We start from the raw sequence: 20,045 nt of genomic DNA, 5'->3' as shown, positions 1-20,045 counted from the left end.
GTGAACAACCGTGAGAGCAGTGGCTCAGTGGTTAAGTGTGTTCTTGGCTACATGACACCCTACTGTGTGTCTTGATATTACACATTTTTACACATAACAATAAAACTTCCCAAGGGTCTCAGCAAAAATTTAGATATCAGAAATATAACAAAAGAGTTACATTGTTGAATAGTGGCGTTCATACACCCGTAGTTATTCTCTGCTAACAACAGTACATAACACTCACCATCCTCCAATGTCATCACAGTAATGGGGTCACTAAAGGGACCTATTCCTGCTGCAGTAGCTGCTGCTATTCTAACGGTGTAGTTGTAGCTAGGATGTAACATGTCAACCAACTGTATACGTCCTTCTGAAACATCATATGTTCTGTTGAAATTCTCTCCCATTGGTGAGATTACTGTTCCATCATCTAAATATAGTATCTGGGTTTCCATGATAATCACATGGTATATAGTAAGTATGCCATTTTGTTGTTCCAGTGAAGGTCGGTCCCATGACAATGTGATATTACGAGATGTCTCAACTGTTACACTGACATTTAGTGGAGTTTCAGTTGGAGCTGTGTAAGTATATAAAACCAACAAAATAACAGACCAACCAGACAATTGAGGACACATGGCAATGTATTGAGTGGCACAGCAGATAAGTGCTCTAATAGAAATTACATACTAGCTAAAGCACTGCAGTGAATACAATATTCGTGCTATATTTGTCTCTCAACCACACCCTTGTGCTATATTTCCGTAGTACATGAGTGTAAGCGGTGCTTTAACTGGTATAACGGAGTTGCAATCAAGAAGTTAACCGTTTAATTTAATTTTAAACAATGCACGACTCAAGTTGAGTGTAAAGGCATATCAAGTTATGTATATTATGACCTGGAATGCCACAATGGCAGTGAGAAAACTAGTACTTACTCGTGATTAGCAGAAGGTTAATTTGTAGCCATTAACGCTGAGTTGATACATGATTTGTGATTCATCAGATCCATTAGTAGTGGGACAGGAGGATGAGGAGAAGGCTAGCTACGGTGTACACAAGTAATGGACAGTTTGTACGGCTGTCTAATTGTTGTTCGTGAGTGTGACCGTCAATGTGACAAAGTTGAAGGCATCAATATGAATCGGCTACTGAATCTAACCAAGAAGCTGCTGGACTTACAATGATGGACAGTTTAGTGAACAATTTAAGACTGAATGGTATAACTATTGTAGTGGAATTACAAACATTTGTGTGCGTAGCCATTAATTTGTTGTTAATTGCTATGGCATGTTGTTGACAGATTTGTTAGTGTGGTCATTCCAGTGTCTTCATGGGTCATATTTATGGTTGTGTCACATTCACACAAAGTGTGCTTTATTGAAATTAGTACTTGCACAGGTGAAGAACAAATGAATAAGAGTGCTATTATTTCCATACAGCACTGAAGGGAAAAATACAACACTGCGTACGGAAAATACTGCACCGTTGATCATGTACGTTACCAATTTTAAAATTGCCAGAAGTAGCCAAAATGATACCATCTGTTTGTTTTATGACCAAACTTGTACTATATGGACACTTACCGATCGTCTGATGGTTGAAAACCCCTAGTCTACAAAACAAACACTTCACGCAGAGAGGACCAGAAAGCAGTTAAAGCACTGCCACGCTTGTGCGATATGAAAAAATAGCACTCTAGCGTGGTCTTGAGCTGAATACAGTAACTTTTCGCTCCGTGCTGTATTACCATGCCTTCGTACTGTTTTTTCCACATTGCACTCACGGCGGTGCTTTAACTACAGTGAAACCTCCATAATCTGGGATAAGTAGAGGTTACAGTGCAGAGGTTTCAGTGTAGTATACAAAGGAAAATAAAGCAGATTTTGATGGAAATATAGCACACTTGAGCACAGTATGGAATATTGAACTTAGATGACATCATACATTAAACAAATATGTAACACATTGACACCTCAGATCAAAGGAGCCGCCTGGGCTATGGGCTACATACGGAATGTAGACCGGGCTACAACCTGGCAGTGATTATATAGACGTCGACGCTGAAATCGATTGTGGGGATTGATTAATACTCACGTGATTAGGATGCACGACTTCGATTTTGCCATGAAACCACTCAGATGGAGAGCGTTTTGTTATCCTCGCCATCCTATGAGTTGAAAAACGTTGGGCTAAGTTGAGAACTAGCGCTATAAGCTTATTCACTGATTCGTTTCCACACGTTTTCGAATATGGACACGCCCCCATCACAAAGCTACCACTCTACATGGAGTATCCACTCTACCAGCAAGCTGACCTATCCAGGCCTTTAGTAAACTCCATACTTTTCCATAAACGATTCAATAGCACTGATTAAAAGATTAAACTCGCGTAACCGAAATTTTCCATGATATCCTTAGGATATGTCCGTTCATCATAGCCGGACGTAACCAGAACGTACTAGCTGCTGACCCATAATTGAAAATTTTAGGTATGCATATATAATGCATCCAGTTGCTGCACTCGTATTGGCTTGGGTGATTGATTGCCCTATACAGGCTATCAGCCTAATAAGTGTTACATATTAGCTGCAACACGGGCCATTCGGGCTTTGCCTGATATGTATGCCCTCATGCTCGTGTTACAACTATTACATATAATTCTTCACACATATCTTTTATTTTCTGTTTAGCAAAAGGGTCAGTACCCTCAGTGTTTGAAAGTGTACACTACCAATTTGAGCATGAAATAGAAACCTACTCCTTTAAAGTCTGAAGGCTTAATGAGGTTATTATAGAAATCTGTGATGTGGTAGTTAGTAAAACATGTGGTTAATGCATTGATCAAACATAAACTCAGCAAAAGTGCTTGGTAACAAAAGAGCATCATTCATGCTGTATGATGGATGAGCCACTATGCTGATGATGGGATAAAAGCTAGTATAGTGTTCTTACCTTTCTTTATCTACTTTGCTTACAAGTTTTCTAGAGACTCAAGGATGATGTGTGCAAGGTGCCAAGGCCAAATACACACTTGTGCATACGTAACTTACATTTTGTAAAAAAATGCCATTACAATACATGTAATCAATTTAGCGAAAATTTGGCATGACAAAAAGGGATCCAAATGCAGGGGTGGATCCAAAGAGGCACAAACAAGTTCAGATCCACACCATTAAAAAGGGGAAGCCACTTTTAGCAGCTAGTATATACAGTAGATAAGCTATACAGTCTGTTATAACTGATGCTTACACATAGCAGCAAACAATCAGTTTCACTGCTAAATTTTACAATTTAGGCCATTTGCAGAAGGTTGTGAAGTCTTGAAAGCTGTTACAAAAGCTAGCAATTGCTTTTTAAATACAAATGATAATTATTTTTAGAGCCACTTGCTATGTTCGAAGGTGCTGGATGACGGCTTGAGTTTGGTTTTAGGAGAATTTGCAGTAATGTGAGGAGATATGTCAGCCTTTCAAACTAAAAGTATTCAATATGTCATACTGGCATATCAAAGTGATATACCTCCCCCTGAAAGGAATGGCAGAGAGGGGTGAGGGTGGGAGCCAAATTCCCCATGCTGGATCCACCATTGAAATGCAAATGTGTTGTCAGAGTATGAGTTATCCTACTCAAATAAATAGTTTAGTAACAGTTTCCAATACTTCAGGTACCAAGTATTTAGCTGAGAAATATCTACAGGCACAAGTACAGATACCAATTACCTTAAGTAGCTGGGAACAATGTTATACACATTATATTAGCAATGTCACAACTTAGAATACAGGATTCTACTTAGAATACAGGATTCTACTTAGAATACAGGATTCTACAAAGAAGTCATCAAAGTACAAACCAGTTCAGCTATAGTTATAGTAAAGTGTTCTAGCTGTTGTACATAATAATGAAGTGCGCTGGTTTCCTGAAATTAGTTTGAGAAAACCGTGGGTCCGTGTGTCCTGTCCACATCCACATGAGCATACAAACTTTGAGCTACAGAGAATAAAACCACCAACTTCATCAATACTTGGTGTCATTGTATCATGGAATTAATGGTGAGTCTTTCTATCATTAATACTTGCGAAGTTAGTTTAGTTTGAATAGAGGCATGCATCAAAGCCTAAATATAGGCTTATCGGATTTGAAGGGTTAATGGTGGCATACATAGCTATTCTCTGCTAACAACAGTACATAACACTCACCATCCTCCAATGTCATCACAGTAATGGGGTCACTAAAGGGACCTATTCCTGCTGCAGTAGCTGCTGCTATTCTAACGGTGTAGTTGTAGCTAGGATGTAACATGTCAACCAACTGTATACGTCCTTCTGAAACATCATATGTTCTGTTGAAATTCTCTCCCATTGGTGAGATTACTGTTCCATCATCTAAATATAGTATCTGGGTTTCCATAATAACCACATGGTATATAGTAAGTATGCCATTTTGTTCTTCTAGTGAAGGTCGGTCCCATGACAATGTGATATTACGAGATGTCTCAACAGTTACACTGACATTTAGTGGAGTTTCAGTTGGAGCTGTGTATGTATATAAAATCAACAAAATAACAGACCAACCAGACAATTGAAGTCACATGGTATTGTATTGAGTAGAACAGCAGATGAGTGTTCATTATTTGCTCTAACAGAAATTACACAAAATAATACTCCTGCATGCATATCTTTTGGCATATGCAATGGCATAATTGTTTTATAAATAAATTAGTACACATGCTAGCCACCTTCGTGATTGATATGCCAGGAAAAGCAGTATTAGTAATGTTAGCTCCATAATGATGTCTCCATCATTACAAGAGCAAGATAATATGTTAATAACCTTGCTTCAAGCCCAGTCCTGAGTCCAGCCCACACTGCTATAGCTCAGTCACTTAGTTTAGCACACCTTTTGTGAATATTCTAATTGATCAGTACACACGTGAACTTTGTTATTTATAAAGCAGCAGTACCAGCAGTTGTAGCTCAATAATGAATTTTCCATGGCTTTATATTTCAAGCCCAGTATGTGAGTGCAGTCTGTAAATCCAGTCCATGGAATGAAGTAGGCCAAATGTAAATGTGCTGTCAGGATTACGTGCATAATGTGTTAGAAGCTGCGAGTGATTCTTGATAAAACAAGTCCTATCTGTACTTCTCAGAAACTAGTAAGGTTACACTGACTCCGATACTTCAGGTATCAAGTGTTTAGATGAAAAATATGAGGCACAACTACCGATACAAATTACCTTAAGTTATGATACTGTATTTACTTGGTTAAATGCCGCACCTTCGTATCTGAGTGGTGCAATGATCGATTTTAAAAAAATAAGGGCTATATAGCAGGCTACCATGCTAGTCAAAGGAGTGACATTCTAAATGGAGCTTGAAGAAAACTGCACACGTCGAATTTGCAACACTTGTTTTAGAAAAAAGTAATCTGTAGTCCAGTCCAGTCCAGTCCAGTCCAGTGATTAGACATTATGTAGTTAGACATTATATATGATGAGCAACAATATTTGACCACTTAGAGTGTGTGTCTGTGTGCTTGCCTCCAGGGAAATTTCTGAAATTAGCCATCATAACTGGGCAATTTGGCAGAATTTATAGTGGCATACATACACCTGTAGCTATTCTCTGCTAACAGCAGTACATAACACTCACCATCCTCCAATGTCATCACAGTAATGGGGTCACTAAAGGGACCTATTCCTGCTGAAGTAGCTGCTGCTATTCTAACAGTGTAGTTGTAGCTAGGATGTAACATGTTAACCAACTGTATACGTCCTTCTGAAACATTATATGTTCTGTTGAAATTCTCTCCCATTGGTGTGATTACTGTTCCATTGTCTAAATATAGTATCTGGGTTTCCATGATAATCACATGGTATATAGTAAGTATGCCATTTTGTTCTTCTAGTGAAGGTCGGTCCCATGACAATGTGATATTATGAGATGTCTCAACAGTTACACTGACATTTAGTGGAGTTTCAGTTGGAGCTGTGTAGCATGAGAATACATAATATCATAATGTGTAACAAGTTGATATGGATGCACACACACGCACGCACGCACGCACGCACGCACGCACGCACGCACGCACGCACGCACGCACGCACGCACGCACGCACGCACGCACGCACACACAAAGTGTTGAAATGCAGTCTACAGCAATCAAGTCTTGTAAAAACAAAAGCCATTTTATGCATATACCATATAGGGGGAAAGTTTCGATGGGCTAAACTTTAGCTGATTTTGCGGTTCTGTCAAAAACAGTGAAAGTTTCCCCTGCGAATGCTACTGCTAGCTGTGATGTCCGGATTGGCTGACGTGTCAGGTAAGTTAATTTGCTTAACAACAGGGAAAGTATTGCAACAGACCAGCTTCTTTTGTGAGCTACGCCCGGATTGTGAATCACTGTCTGTAGCTAGTCATACATAATCTTTGGTCAATGTGGAGCCACACCCATTTATCAAGGCGTGTTGCAACATAGATAATATATTACAAGTAGGGATTCACAATGGTGACGTCACTATGGACAATCCTCGTTATGGGTAGGAAATTTGAGTGGTGACATCTCACTAACTGTACTGTTTCTTCTTAAGTTTACCTTGACAGTTTCCTATTTAGATTAAGTGAGTGTTATCAAATCACAGTGGAGTTTGTCTCGGAACTTCTTCACTATGGTTGCTTAGGTGTGGCACCAATAATTTTTGTGGTGCTATTACTAAGGATTGTGACAAGGTACGAGAATTTTTAAAGCATCAACTAAGTCCCCAATGACTGAAGATTTGTATGAAGGTTATACTTTGTGAAGCGAGGCTGATTCTGAGCCCGTAACCTTGCATAACCAAACCTGTAACGAGGATTGTCTGTACATAAAACTATTAGTTTCTACGGAAATGACGTCACTGTTGCGAATCCCTACTTGTACTATATTAATCTATGGTTGCAGCAATCTGAAGGCATGTACTAACCCATGTGTGTAGTTGTGTGTATGCCCAATGTAGAGCCACGCCCACTTTAATCGATCATCAGGTGCCAGTGTATATTCGCATCATATTCGTCATGAGCCACGCCCACTTATTAACTAATTAATACGCATTGTTTATGCGCATGACTAAGCGTTTTGAGCGGGCGCCGCCATTCTTTTATCCAGCGCGAAAGTTTCAACACGAATAAGTTTGTTTGCCTTCTACCGTGAAACTTTCCCCCTATATGGTACTGTATACAGTAGTCATAACACCCCAAAAACACCTTTGCTGTAAAAAAAGGTTCGTCCATGAAACTACAAGTACTTGTAAAACAGCTCAGTAATTGTAGAGAAAGACCTCATGAGAGTAAAAACAACTGGCACTTCAAAGAGCTGATATCTGGAGCGTCCAAGAATAAATCTTATCATACAACTAACTGCCATCCATTGGCTGTAAAATAGGTGTACCCATCAAAGTGAAAGTAACTGGCAACTGAAACAGCTGATATCTGAAGCAACAAAGAATGAATGTTGACATACAATCAATTGCAATTAACAAAAAAATTAACATTGAACCTTCATCATTCAGCTGTGTGTTCTATATTCACTGTATATAGCTGCATCCTAAATTAATTTCTTTTAGTTCTAATTGGCTGGTAATTTGGCCGCCTTTTATAATAGTGTACAGAGCAAAAAAGGTGGCCAAATTACCAGCCAATTAGAGCTAAAAGAAATTAATTTAGGATGCAGCTATATACAGTGAATATAGAACACAGCTGAATGATAAAGGTTCAATGTTAAATTTTTGTTAATTGCAATTGATTGTATGTCAACATTCATTCTTTGCTGCTTCAGATATAAGCTGTTTCAGTTGCCAGTTACTTTCACTTTGACGGGTGCACCTATTTTACAGCCAATGCATGGCAGTTAGTTGTATGATAAGATTTATTCTTGGCCGCTCCAGATATCAGCTCTTTGAATTGCCAGTTGTTTTTACTCTCATGAGGTCTTTCTCTACAATTACTGAGCTGTTTTACAAGTACTTGTAGTTTCATGGACGCGCCTTTTTTTACAGCAAAGGTGTTTTTGGGGTGGATATCACTCATTTTTTCAGTGATAGGCTCACGGATGGAACAGCAACTTGGTACAAATTGATATTTGGAAATGAGCAAGTAAAATGTATAATAAAAAATATCTTGGGATGCACCTGTTGATTATTTTCATCTTTTTTTTACAGTGTTATAAAAGGCATGGACATGGATAGCTATTGACTGTTTTATTATACCAGAAGTATGAATTTGACTATACTGACTTTTCTATAGAGTAGAACAATCTTTAGAATGTGATATTCTTTTACTATAGTATTTACAATATCTCATATCTGCATGTGGTAAATGCTTCAGACACCTTATGCTCAAATGTTTGTATAACTGTCAAGTGCCTAATCAAACAGTTCAAATTTACTACACAGCTAGCTTTTTACTGTTCTATTAGAGTAGATTTTTCTTTATTGTGACATTCAATACAGTATCTCACATCTGTAGTAAATTAATCATACTTCAGGCACCTTATGCATGCTCAAAATTAAGCTAGCATAATTAGCAAGTCATGGGTGTCTAAATAGTTCATGGTGCTCTTATTTTGTGTTGCTGGATTCACAATTAGTGAAGGCTTGTGGATTTTCTAGGTCACATTATAGAAGATGTAGAGGCTGAAGGTAAAGCAATAAGGCATCAGATAATTCAGCAATAAAACTTAGCTATAGAGCTACCTCATGCACATTTCTCATATGTATATATCGAACAAACAAATGTAATAATATAGATTGCATGGATACACAACTTGAATGATACCTAAAATAATATTTATTTTTACTATAGAGAGTTCTTAAATAATTAAGTAATAAATTATTTTCATATAACCATTTGTAACATTGCGGTCACAGCTTCAGGATTAGAGTAGCAGAGAGAGGATTAGAGGACTCATGATCAATCATCAAGACCTGGGGAGATGGAAACAGTACTGTACACCCAAAGGACATCAGAGTATAGTATATGCAACCAGTGTATGAGACCATAGCCTTGATCACCACTGAAATTAAACAAACTTTCAAACTAGCTTGATGTAGCAATCAACTTAAAACTAAAAGTTGCAGTACTTATACTTTGCTGAGGGAACATGCCCCCATGCAGACTCCCTTGCCCATTCAGCAGAATAATAAGCCACCTTATCGTCATTGCATGTTTATATTTATATCAAATACTGTGCGAACCTCCCAAAGTGGAGTATCTATATCCACAGATACAAACAATTACACAAAATATATACAGCAGCTAGGTTAATACAAAAATATTTCAATACTCTCTTCTTAAAATCTTCTAAATTTGTTGCTTCAATAACTGTAACTGGTAAACTGTTCCATATTTTAAGAATTGAGGAGAAAAGGATAAACATCAAGGTGAGCTTGCAACAGGGGTGGTGGAGCAGGCCAAAGAGTGAGGGGGCCAGGCCAACTTTAAGTTGAAGACCAAAAAAAAAGGTCACGGCCTGCTGACAATAGCTGCTCTCCGCCAATTATATCTACTTATTTATAACTATACACATACGTAGCTAAGTAGCTTGCTACACTGCTTCTCTGGATGCTGTGACTGCTCTATTAGAGTATCCATTCCTTACTGTTCTATTAGAGTATTTCGATCTTTTTTCCAAACAGTATCCCACTTTTGTGGGGGACCTGGCCCCCCTCCACTATCTATGCTTGCAATCAGTGTTGGAATCTTTGTGAATGCAACTATCCTGGCCTCTATATCAGTAGGGACCTTAGCTACCACTTTTACCGTTGCTCTGGTGCCCCTGATGTATCAGCAAAATACAGTAGTTGTAAGATAAAGCTAGTTAATGCCCCTAGATATAGGCACAACCTCAAGCAGAAACACGTGATGCGTGGTTTAAAATTGAATGTTTAGTGGCAGTCCAAGTCGAGACAGAGGAGTAAAGCCGTAGTACTAATAAGAAGCATTTCTTTGGTATTTCAGTGGTGAGACGTACTTTAGACTAATTGTAACGCGACGCACACTGCTTGAAGGATAAGAACGGAATGAAGAAAGATAAAGTTGGCGTGTCAGTAAAGTGTCACATTGCCACACACACTGAGTAACCGCATTTATGTGATAGGTTTATTTAGAGGTGTGCAGTGCAAATTCACTGAAAAGTTCTAAGGAGCAGCAAAATCCTCATGGTGGGATTGTCGACAAGGCAACTCGTACCACTTGCCACTTACATCGTCAGAAGTCTGGGAACTTTGGCTGCAGGTGGAAGAAGTAGGCAAATGTAACATGTGTAATGTTTGTAGGTACTCATTTACACTGCATACTGGCCTAACCTAAATTAATGTATAGTGAAACCTGTCTAATCAGGTCTCTGTGAATCACCTGTTAAAATCAGCCAACTTGTAAATCCCCAACAGCATCATTTGGGCAAAAAGTGACAGATTTCAGGTGTAAATACCCACCTGTTGGTCTTTACAGGTAATCTGATTCTGGTCATAGCATGCAGTTCACCACTAGCAGTAGCAGTTAAAATAATTAGATGTGGTCATGGTACATACATAACTTGGAACCAGGCAGAAACTGAGTCATAAATTGCAGGTCAGTTTACATAAAGAGGAATTATAGTATCTTGTGTGTTCTTTTTGTAGTTCTAAAATCAAGAGTACATAGACTGTAGTGACATCAAGGGTGTTATGAATTTCCAGGACAGTCTACATACTAAGGAATGTAGTCGTTTATTATCTCAGGTGTTTTCTGAATTTCCAGGATCACCCACTAGCAGTAATAGTAGTTGAATGTGGTAATGGTGCATACATAACTTGGGAACTAAGATCAAAGATTCAGGTCGGTTTACATACAGAGGAATTTTATTAGTGTTCCTTTTGTAGCTCTCAATTGTCAAGTGTACATGGACTGTAGTGACATCAAGGACGTTGTGGATTTCCAGGTGAGTCTGCTTACTTATCCAGACTTCTATTATCCAGAATGAAGTTTAAATGAAACAAAAGGAGAGAGCTTAAAAGTTGCTGTTTACCTATTTGGTGGCTTGTTTGTTCTGTAGTGAATTCCCCTTCTGCCCACTAAACTACACCACTGATAGCAATCACATTACTTGTATTTAGTAGCATGTAGTCACTAGTAGCATACATTTCTTACTTACAGATATCTCTGAGATGGACAGTAGTATGTACCAGACTGCCTGGATAAGATAGGTTCTACTATACCCAGATTTTAGGTGCATTGTATTTAATGCCCGCTTGTCAATTTTGCAGGCTATCTGGTCATAGCGGTTTATCCACTAGTAGTTCATGGTATGTAACTTGGAACCTGGCAGGAGCTAAGATCAGAGTGTTGAGAATTTCAGTTAACAGCGGAGTTGTGTGTTCTCTTCTGTACTTCAGTCTATGTAACTCTAGTGATATCAAGGGTGCATGTCGTGAAAATTCCAGGTCAGTCTATGTACTAAGAAATACTGTATTATCTCATGTTTTCTGAATTTCCAGGATAAGGTATACTGTTATGATGGGACCAAACTAATGCCCAGGTCAGTTAAAATGTTGTGTATTTTCATAGTATCCAGATTTTAGGTTAATGCCCGCCTAACAGTTTTTACAGACCATCTGGTTTACATGTTAGCAATCAGATATGGTCATGGTGTGTAATTTGGGAACAGAGATCAAGTGAATTTCAGGATTGTTGACAAGGTGTATGGATCGACTAAGTACCGGGTCTCTTATCATTTGCCACTTACATCATCATCACCACTTTTGGTGTTAACTATTTGATGTGATGTTTATTAAATTTTTGTTACATGTTGTAATACCATTGTTATATACGTTTAGCTACTGTAAGGCAAAAAATTTCATGGATTTCACAGTCATCTTATCTGCAATTAGAATCGCCTCATTTTCTGTTTGTAGCTGTCACGGCAGTTTCACACGTCCATGGCAGTTTCACTCTTCCATAAAGCACTAATCAAGGTGGGGCTTGTGACGTGGCTTTCATTATGTACATACTGTACAGCAACACCTTTTTTTTGTCTGAAATGTGGTTTGTGACTGTACATGAGGTTTGGTCATTCCACACAACTTGCAAAATCAGTAGTTCTTGTATGGTGCATGGCACTAAATGGAGTCTTAACTTATGACTTATACCTTCCCTAGTGTCTGTATGTTCTCTACGTTTTCACACCTTGTTTATAAGACATCTGCTGATTATAAACGCTCGCACGAGGCATGGCACTGAATGGAGTCAAAAAGATTTCTGCTTAAAACGCCTTCCTAAAGTAACTAACGGCTCTGCACGCTTTCACAACTTATTTGTCAGACATTAGGGCTTGTGTCCACATCGTGTCTTTAAAAGTTATTGTAGGGATTGGAGGTTTGAACGGAGAAAATATGCGTAGAGGCGATTCAGTACTAAATAATGTTAGTGCCAGATGGACTGTAGAAACACGAGTGTATTGAGTGGTATAATGTGACGATAGCTGAAACACACGGTGAGAAATTGAGTGAATTATATCTAAATATGCTTGTTAAGAGGTTGTGACAAGAAAACGATGACACCAAGCTTTTTTAAATCACAAAAACGCAGTATAAACCTATTGAGAAAGGTTGCACAATTCAGGGCTAATATTGCAAAACCGTCCCTACACATAAATAACTCACAGTAGTGGCCGCGCGTTTTAATTGTGGCGTGCGCTTTGTAGTTTCTTGGCCGCGCGACTCACTACTGTGAGTCTTGATGGATCATGATGGTTTGCGATTGGTCATCAAAACACAAGTTGATGTTGTGCTACTTTGAATTCTAAAAACCAGAAACCAGAAGCCATCCCTTGTTAACATTCAATCATTAACAAAACATGCACAATACATAGAAGTGCTGTCAAGTTACTATATGTAACCAGCCACTCTTTTAATAAGATAACTTAGGGATAAGAACGATGCGTGCGCACATACACAATATGTATTTTTATAGTTATAACACAGTTACGAGGGATATGACAGAAATATATGTAAAAGCGCCAGCAGGGCGTGAGTGCATTCATATCCCAAGTAATTGTGTTATAACTTATATTCTACACCCCAGTAGATGAAATGATTATAGATAGCAATTTATAGCACCTGTTCAAGATTGAAATCAGTAGAAGTCCTTGACATTTTAGACTCTTTAGCAGTGCTACGCCCATCTACTTGCAATTAGTGAAGGAGCATCATCAAAAATCTTTCTCCTTGCTCAGGTGAATAATTCTTGGTTGGTTCAGGCACTTGTTATTAGACACTTGTTTACCGTTTAGATGACGATTTCGTTGAATGTACCATATATGGTAAGTGTGGTAAATCAGATATATACCACAGTCTGCCGTGAATAAATACCACAGCGCGGTGCTTTTGATCTCAACCACAGGTGTGATATATATACTTATATACACCCTGAATCTGAGGTCAGAGAAACATTGGGATCAATGGTAAACTTCCAATGGTCGAGTGTGTATAAATGCAATACACCATGGTTCGTGTGATATACATACTTACCTATGACTCATACTAATTAACATTTCACCAACTAAGAACCAGACATAAACTAACTTAGCAAGGTAACTCATGTGTAATTTACCCTTGTTTGGCTGAAAAGAGTGATAGTGCCCTCGAGGAATACATTGGCAAGATACTTTGTTAAGTGTAATACATTGGCAAGATACTTTGTTGCAGTATCTTGCCCTTGAGGCCAAGATACTGTAACAAAGTATGCTTTTGTGGCTGAACTACATTGTACACCAGAGAAACATGCCTCTTGTAGTTGTATTAGGCTGGTACCTTGCATTTAGAAGGCTGAATTTACTTGTAGCTTGAAATAAGCAAATGTAATATTATTACTATTTACAGTCCTCAGAGTAACATGTAATATGTAACTTGTTGCCTTTTCTGGGAGTAATATGAAGTCTGCAATGCTGTCCCCACATAATATGCAGCCATTTATGTATTGGGTGCTTTAAAAAGTTACAATTTATCTGTTATAGGAGTAATACTTCCTTATTAATTTAATTAACCCTTTAAGGACTGCTGCCGTAATATTACGTCCAAATATATGAAAGCCCAGCACCATAACATTATATCCAAGTGTATAGGATGTAAACAAAAGGTTGTAGCTCAGCAGTAATTAAAGCTGTGAGCTTGAAATAAAGGCCATTATATTCGCCATTAATATGTGATTCTTTTGATATATAATGCCAATGTATTACACTAGAAAGAACTAGCCTACAAGTTATAAGTATATTATATTTACACCACAACAACAACAAAACTAAGCTTCCGTCCATAACTTTTGCCTTGTTGCTTGTATTGAGCTACGATAAACTTCATGGTGCTCTTCATTTAGAGAGCATCCAATGATATACAGGATCATGTGATGGCATTCTTTAAAAGGAGTAAACCGATGGTTTGTAACAGATCGCTTCGCAAAGAAGACAGATCGTCACCGATGTTAACAAATCGTTTTGTTTAGTTGAAAATGGTAAGTTCCACACACTTATAACTCTACTTATTATTATAGGCGAATCTGTACTACAGTTTGTATAAGCCCTTACTATTTCCTAGGGTTATGGTGACGTTACAAACTTGCTAAGCAATAGAATGCACAAAGATCATAAAACTTGCGGGTTTTCAGGGTAGGCACTGTGTAAATTACTGTGGTACTACAGTTTGTATAAGCCCTTACTATTTCCTGGGGTTATGGTGACGCTACAAACTTGCTAAGCAATAGAATGCACAAAGTTCATAAAACTTGCGGGTTTTCAGGGTAGGCACTGTGTAAATTACTGTGAGTTTTCTTTTACAACTACTGTACCTGTGTAACACAAATGCAACACTCACCATCCTCCAATGTCATCACAGTAATGGGGTCACTAAAGGGACCTATTCCTGCTGCAGTAGCTGCTGCTATTCTAACAGTGTAGTTGTAGCTAGGATGTAACATGTCAACCAACTGTTTGCGTCCTTCTAAAACTTCATATGTTCTGTTGAAATTCCTTCCCATTGGTGTGATTACTGTTCCATTGTCTAAATATAGTATCTGGGTTTCCATGATAATCACATGGTATATAGTAAGTATGCCATTTTGCTCTTCTAGTGAAGGTCGGTCCCATGACAATGTGATATTACGAGATGTCTCAACTGTTACATTGACATTTAGTGGAGATTCAATTGGAGCTGTAACACAATACACATAATTGTGCATAAAATGTATTAAATCTGGTCACATATGTTTGCTCTAGTTTTTTGTATTTAACGGGTGGAAATACAGTACTTACTACTATCCAGATAATTAATTCAATTGGATTTTACTAGCAAATGGCTTTATACACTTAAACACAAAAACTCACCATCTTCGAGTGTCATTACAGTAATGGGTTCGCTAAAGGGACCTATTCCTGCTGCAGTAGCTGCTGCTATTCTAACAGTGTAGTTGTAGCTAGGATGTAACATGTCAACCAACTGTATACGTCCTTCTGAAACATTATATGTTCTGTTGAAATTCTCTCCCATTGGTGTGATTACTGTTCCATTGTCTAAATATAGTATCTGGGTTTCCATGATAATCACATGGTATATAGTAAGTATGCCATTTTGTTCTTCTAGTGAAGGTCGGTCCCATGACAATGTGATATTACGAGATGTCTCAACAGTTACATTGACATTTAGTGGAATTTCAGTTGGAGCTATTAAAAGTGAAAGTAAACATTATATTTCTTCAAGCACCAGTCTGTATGGTAAGCATGAGCCACAACCTTAAGGAATGATAGGACTGAGTATGTTTTAATTAAACAGTGCCTATCTTATCTTGATCAAAGGAAAAGGGTTGACTTCTATGTCTGGTCTACCAGTATTAATCACTAGTGATGATCATTCGTGAAAGCGGACATAGAACATGTTAAATGTTAATTAGTTTCAGAGCAAGTTTCAGTTGGAGCTGTTTATATAAATAAACAAACAAATAGAATGACCATACGTATATACCTGATATACCATATATACTATTTTTATAAAGTAAGTTAGACATATCAGTTTAGACTGTACAGCTATTGTAATATGTATAGACAGTAAAATCCAGAATTTTCTGGACAGTCATCTGGTACTAAAATCAAAGCTCCTGAAAAGTTTAAGGATGAGACTCATGCATCCACTATCTTACAGTGCAAGCTTGTAAGCTAAGCTTAGCAAATAATACATACCATTTGCCATTCTTGCATCATAGCTAGCCACTTTATAACCTCAATAATTAAAAAGCACTATGGAGATCCAGTCCTTCTTCTACTCTCAAACAAAGGACCCAAGGAAGAGAATAAGACTGATGTTATTGTATGTCTTTTTGGTTTTGTGGGAACCATGAAATGGACAAGGATAAAGTGATCTGCAGAGCTGTATCAGCTTGATTTTCTGTGGAATGATATACTTTGGGGACAGGAAAATCAACCACTGAGTGACTTATTTAAATAAATCCTTTACTGCTACTATATATGTTACAGTCAATTTTTGCTGTGAACTCCAAATACAGAAAAAGTTACATGCATGAAAACAACCAGTTAAATATTGGTCAGACTAGTTAGCTGATTGAATCAAATGCTACAATTTTCATTGGCTACTTTCAAGCACGTATTGCTCATGCATTTCAATTTCCTTGATCAACCATCTGATATTAACTGTAAATAGTCTCTCAACAGGAGGGACACAGGTGACCATATTGCACTTGTGACTACTCAATGTAGCTTCTCATTTCACATGTATACTCTATGCACATGTTGAGTGGATTATACAATTTAAAGTACTTATAAGTACCTTCTTAGAACTTATTCCAAATACAGACATTCAAAAAGTGTACTTTGAGTGCACTCAAGTACAAGTACCAAAGTACTTCACTCCATGCCTGGCATTATCATCATTACAGCCATATCTTGGCCACCACCTCTGATTTTATACTGTACCTGACTTTTTGGGGGTTCCACCCTTTTTTTCACAGCTTGGTTGCTGTTTTGGAATAGATATCACTTACTTTTTGCATGCATAAGCCCCAAAAGGTTTGCTTTTACCTATCTTAATTTTTCTTTACTAGCAAATTGGGATAGAAGAGAGTTGCACTTATATTGATTAAATTTTATCATGTATTTGTTACATGAATGTTCTATTAGGATGACTGTTCTATTAGAGTATCTTGGTCTCGTGTTATACACATTTAGCTTTTGCATTATAATTACTAAGATTCATTTGCAACCACAAATATACCCCTTCAGGGGGTTCACTTGCTAATTAACAAAAATGTAATGAAGTGCTTTAATTTAGGATGGATAGAGTATCCACACGTTACTATTATACATTTGCCTGTAATGATCAGTCAATTTTACTGATCTCAATTGGGCACTAGCAGCTAGCTACATGTGCTTTCCTTATTGGGCAATTCAGTTACAAAACACCATGCAGTTCAGTATTTTTTGCAAATTCACCATTCAGTTATTGTCACTGAATGTATATTCACAATTTAATGGGTTTGTTCACGTGGGTGCATACGGCCAAACATACGTAGGTAGGTAAGTAGGTAGGTAGGTAGGTAAGTAGGTAGGTAGGTAGGTAGGTAGGTAGGTAGGTAGGTAGGTAGGTAGGTAGGTAGGTAGGTAGGTAGGCAGGCAGGCAGGCAGGCAGGCAAGCACACACATACACAAAGTGCTGTCTTTACAAAATAGATGTGTTTTGCTATGGAAATGCCCAATAGTCTACTCCCTGTTGAACACAATCATTTCCAAGATACAAGTCTTCACTCAATTTCTTTGGGTACCTTTAAGTAAGTGCCTGGTATACTGAATTTTTTTCCGTAAAAGTGTGGTGTGCTCATGATGTTTGCAAATGCATCGAGTTGCAATTTCCTGCATTACAATGTTGTTATTACTGCTTCGGTGTACTGTCAGCTGTTGCTCTAGCAATACTACTGCTATAAACCTGATCCTTCACAATCAAATTTTTAGTAAAAATTGCTACAAAATAGACATGCTGTGCTATATCGGATCGGCTACGTTTATTGACTTGAGGCATGGGAAGGCTTGTAAAAAGTCTAACAATGCTAAAAGTGATGAAGTCCAGAAAAAGTTCTTAGTTTTTGTTGATGGAAATTCATCTTCAAATGGACGTACAGAAAGGAGCCGTGGTAATGAAAATATTATCCAATATCAGTAATTGGAATATTGGCAAAATCTTATATTGGTGCAACACTAGTACATGAATTGCTTTCATTTTACAGGTGGGGTTCTATATAGATAGTTTCCTTCTAAACACCATCGTAATACATATAATATCATGAAAATTTTTATTACTATCAATCATATTATGATAATTACACTATCCCCAGCATTAATCAGAATCATAATTACGTTTCATGCTAACCATTAATAATGTGAAAGGAACATGCAAATTTTTATGATTCTCATTATACAGTACTACCGTGTGATTCAGTACTCACCATCTTCCAATGTCATCACAGTAATGGGGTCACTAAAGGGACCTATTCCTGCTGCAGTAGCTGCTGCTATTCTAACAGTGTAGTTGTAGCTAGGATGTAACATGTTAACCAACTGTATGCGTCCTTCTGAAACATTATATGTTCTGTTGAAATTCTCTCCCATTGGTGAGATTACTGTTCCATTGTCTAAATATAGTATCTGGGTTTCCATGATAATCACATGGTATATAGTAAGTATGCCATTTTGTTCTTCTAGTGAAGGTCGGTCCCATGACAATGTGATATTACGAGATGTCTCAACAGTTACACTGACATTTAGTGGAGTTTCAGTTGGAGCTGTATGAATAATAAAATAATAAATTCATGATTATACAATAGTACTATCATGAACTATGATAGTGGGTTCACAACAGGGGTTGCCCTACGGTACTGCTCAAACGTAATGTCGCACTCGCTCAAGCCGTTCGATTGCGAGTGATTAAAAAACTCGTTAATTAAAGGGTGTGGCACCCGTTTCCTTTGCGAGTATTCATCCTACACGAAACAGGATGAATACTCGCAAAGGAAATGGGTGCCACACCCTTTAATTAGCAAGTTTTTTAATCACTCGCAATCGAGCAATGCGAGCGAGTACGACGTTACATTTGAGCAGTACCGTATGTTCTTTTTTGTAAATCCTAATGGAGCGCATGTCTAAAAACAACCTTGGAAAGCCTCATCAAACTCAAAATAACCCTCTGGTTGTTATTTGTAATGAGTATAGATAGGTACACTAGTGAGTATCAAGTGAAAAGGAAAAGGTATGCGTATTTGTGACAAAACACCCCAAAAGTCAATCCCACAATCGAAAGTTCCCGGCGTGTGTTGAAACATAATGATGTATGAATAACGTTCTGAGAGCTATTTGCCCACGCAATTGAAATCACAATTGATCATTAGATGCTAGTCTACAAAACAAATGGGGTGAGTACTTTGTAGTTCTTTCACCTATCAGGTGAGTGTGCCCTGAGTGATATTTATCACTTATACCACAACTGTGTCGGGATTTTGCTTATATATACACTCTTACCCCTTGGGCCTGCAGCCCTAGGGGTTCGGGTGTATATATCAGCAAAATCCCTCACAGTTGTGGTATAACTATTACATAATAACTACATATATTAATAATTTTAAAAGTAGGAAAAAGGATTACTGAAAACACTTGTGAAACAAGGAGTAAATTGACAAAGATTGTGGTCACATTAAGTAAACCCACAAATCTCTATTATGAGCTAGCTAAATATATATACAAGCATAAAAAAATTTTTTTTTGGAATTTTCAACTAGAGTAGGCAGCAGGCGACTCCCTTGCTACACCACTTTTTATGGCTATGATCCCTAATCAATTCCTACTTTCCTTGTACTTGTTTGCTTACTTTTATTGTAACATAATTATGACTGGTGAACCAGCACGTACTGCATTAAAAGAAATAATGTTTTCTTCTGAATGTGCCATACCCCTAACTATCAATTACTGAAGTAGCCATTACAATTTGCTTTCAGCTACATT

General features: G+C 37.8%; 1 protein-coding gene and 1 long non-coding RNA gene across 3 annotated transcripts in view; one reads left to right on the top strand and one right to left on the bottom strand.

Moving 5' to 3' along the window:
- The window catches only part of LOC136262281 (phosphatidylinositol phosphatase PTPRQ-like), a 90,717-nt gene that overhangs the window by 45,677 nt on the left and 24,995 nt on the right, over nucleotides 1-20,045 (bottom strand). Inside the window, exons 20-25 of the mRNA XM_066056501.1 lie at nucleotides 18,497-18,832; nucleotides 15,375-15,710; nucleotides 14,866-15,201; nucleotides 5,636-5,971; nucleotides 4,181-4,516; nucleotides 227-562 (exon numbers count right to left, since the gene is read on the bottom strand). Of these exons, the coding sequence (XP_065912573.1) occupies nucleotides 227-562; nucleotides 4,181-4,516; nucleotides 5,636-5,971; nucleotides 14,866-15,201; nucleotides 15,375-15,710; nucleotides 18,497-18,832 (2,016 nt within the window). The remainder of the gene's footprint in view (nucleotides 1-226; nucleotides 563-4,180; nucleotides 4,517-5,635; nucleotides 5,972-14,865; nucleotides 15,202-15,374; nucleotides 15,711-18,496; nucleotides 18,833-20,045) is intronic.
- On the top strand, nucleotides 9,884-11,417 carry LOC136262284 (uncharacterized). Of its 2 annotated transcripts, none has more exons than XR_010704164.1 (5): nucleotides 9,884-10,264; nucleotides 10,472-10,591; nucleotides 10,642-10,837; nucleotides 10,882-10,940; nucleotides 11,266-11,417. It is a non-coding gene; the product is annotated as an uncharacterized lncRNA (long non-coding RNA). The 2 variants fall into 2 exon arrangements; XR_010704163.1 differs by having other exon boundaries at nucleotides 11,156-11,417.

Source organism: Dysidea avara, chromosome 7 (genome assembly GCF_963678975.1).
Source record: "Dysidea avara chromosome 7, odDysAvar1.4, whole genome shotgun sequence".
Taxonomy (NCBI): Eukaryota; Metazoa; Porifera; class Demospongiae; order Dictyoceratida; family Dysideidae; genus Dysidea; species Dysidea avara.
The sequence above is the reverse complement of the archived record's forward strand: the minus strand, read 5'-3'. Positions and strand labels throughout refer to the sequence as shown.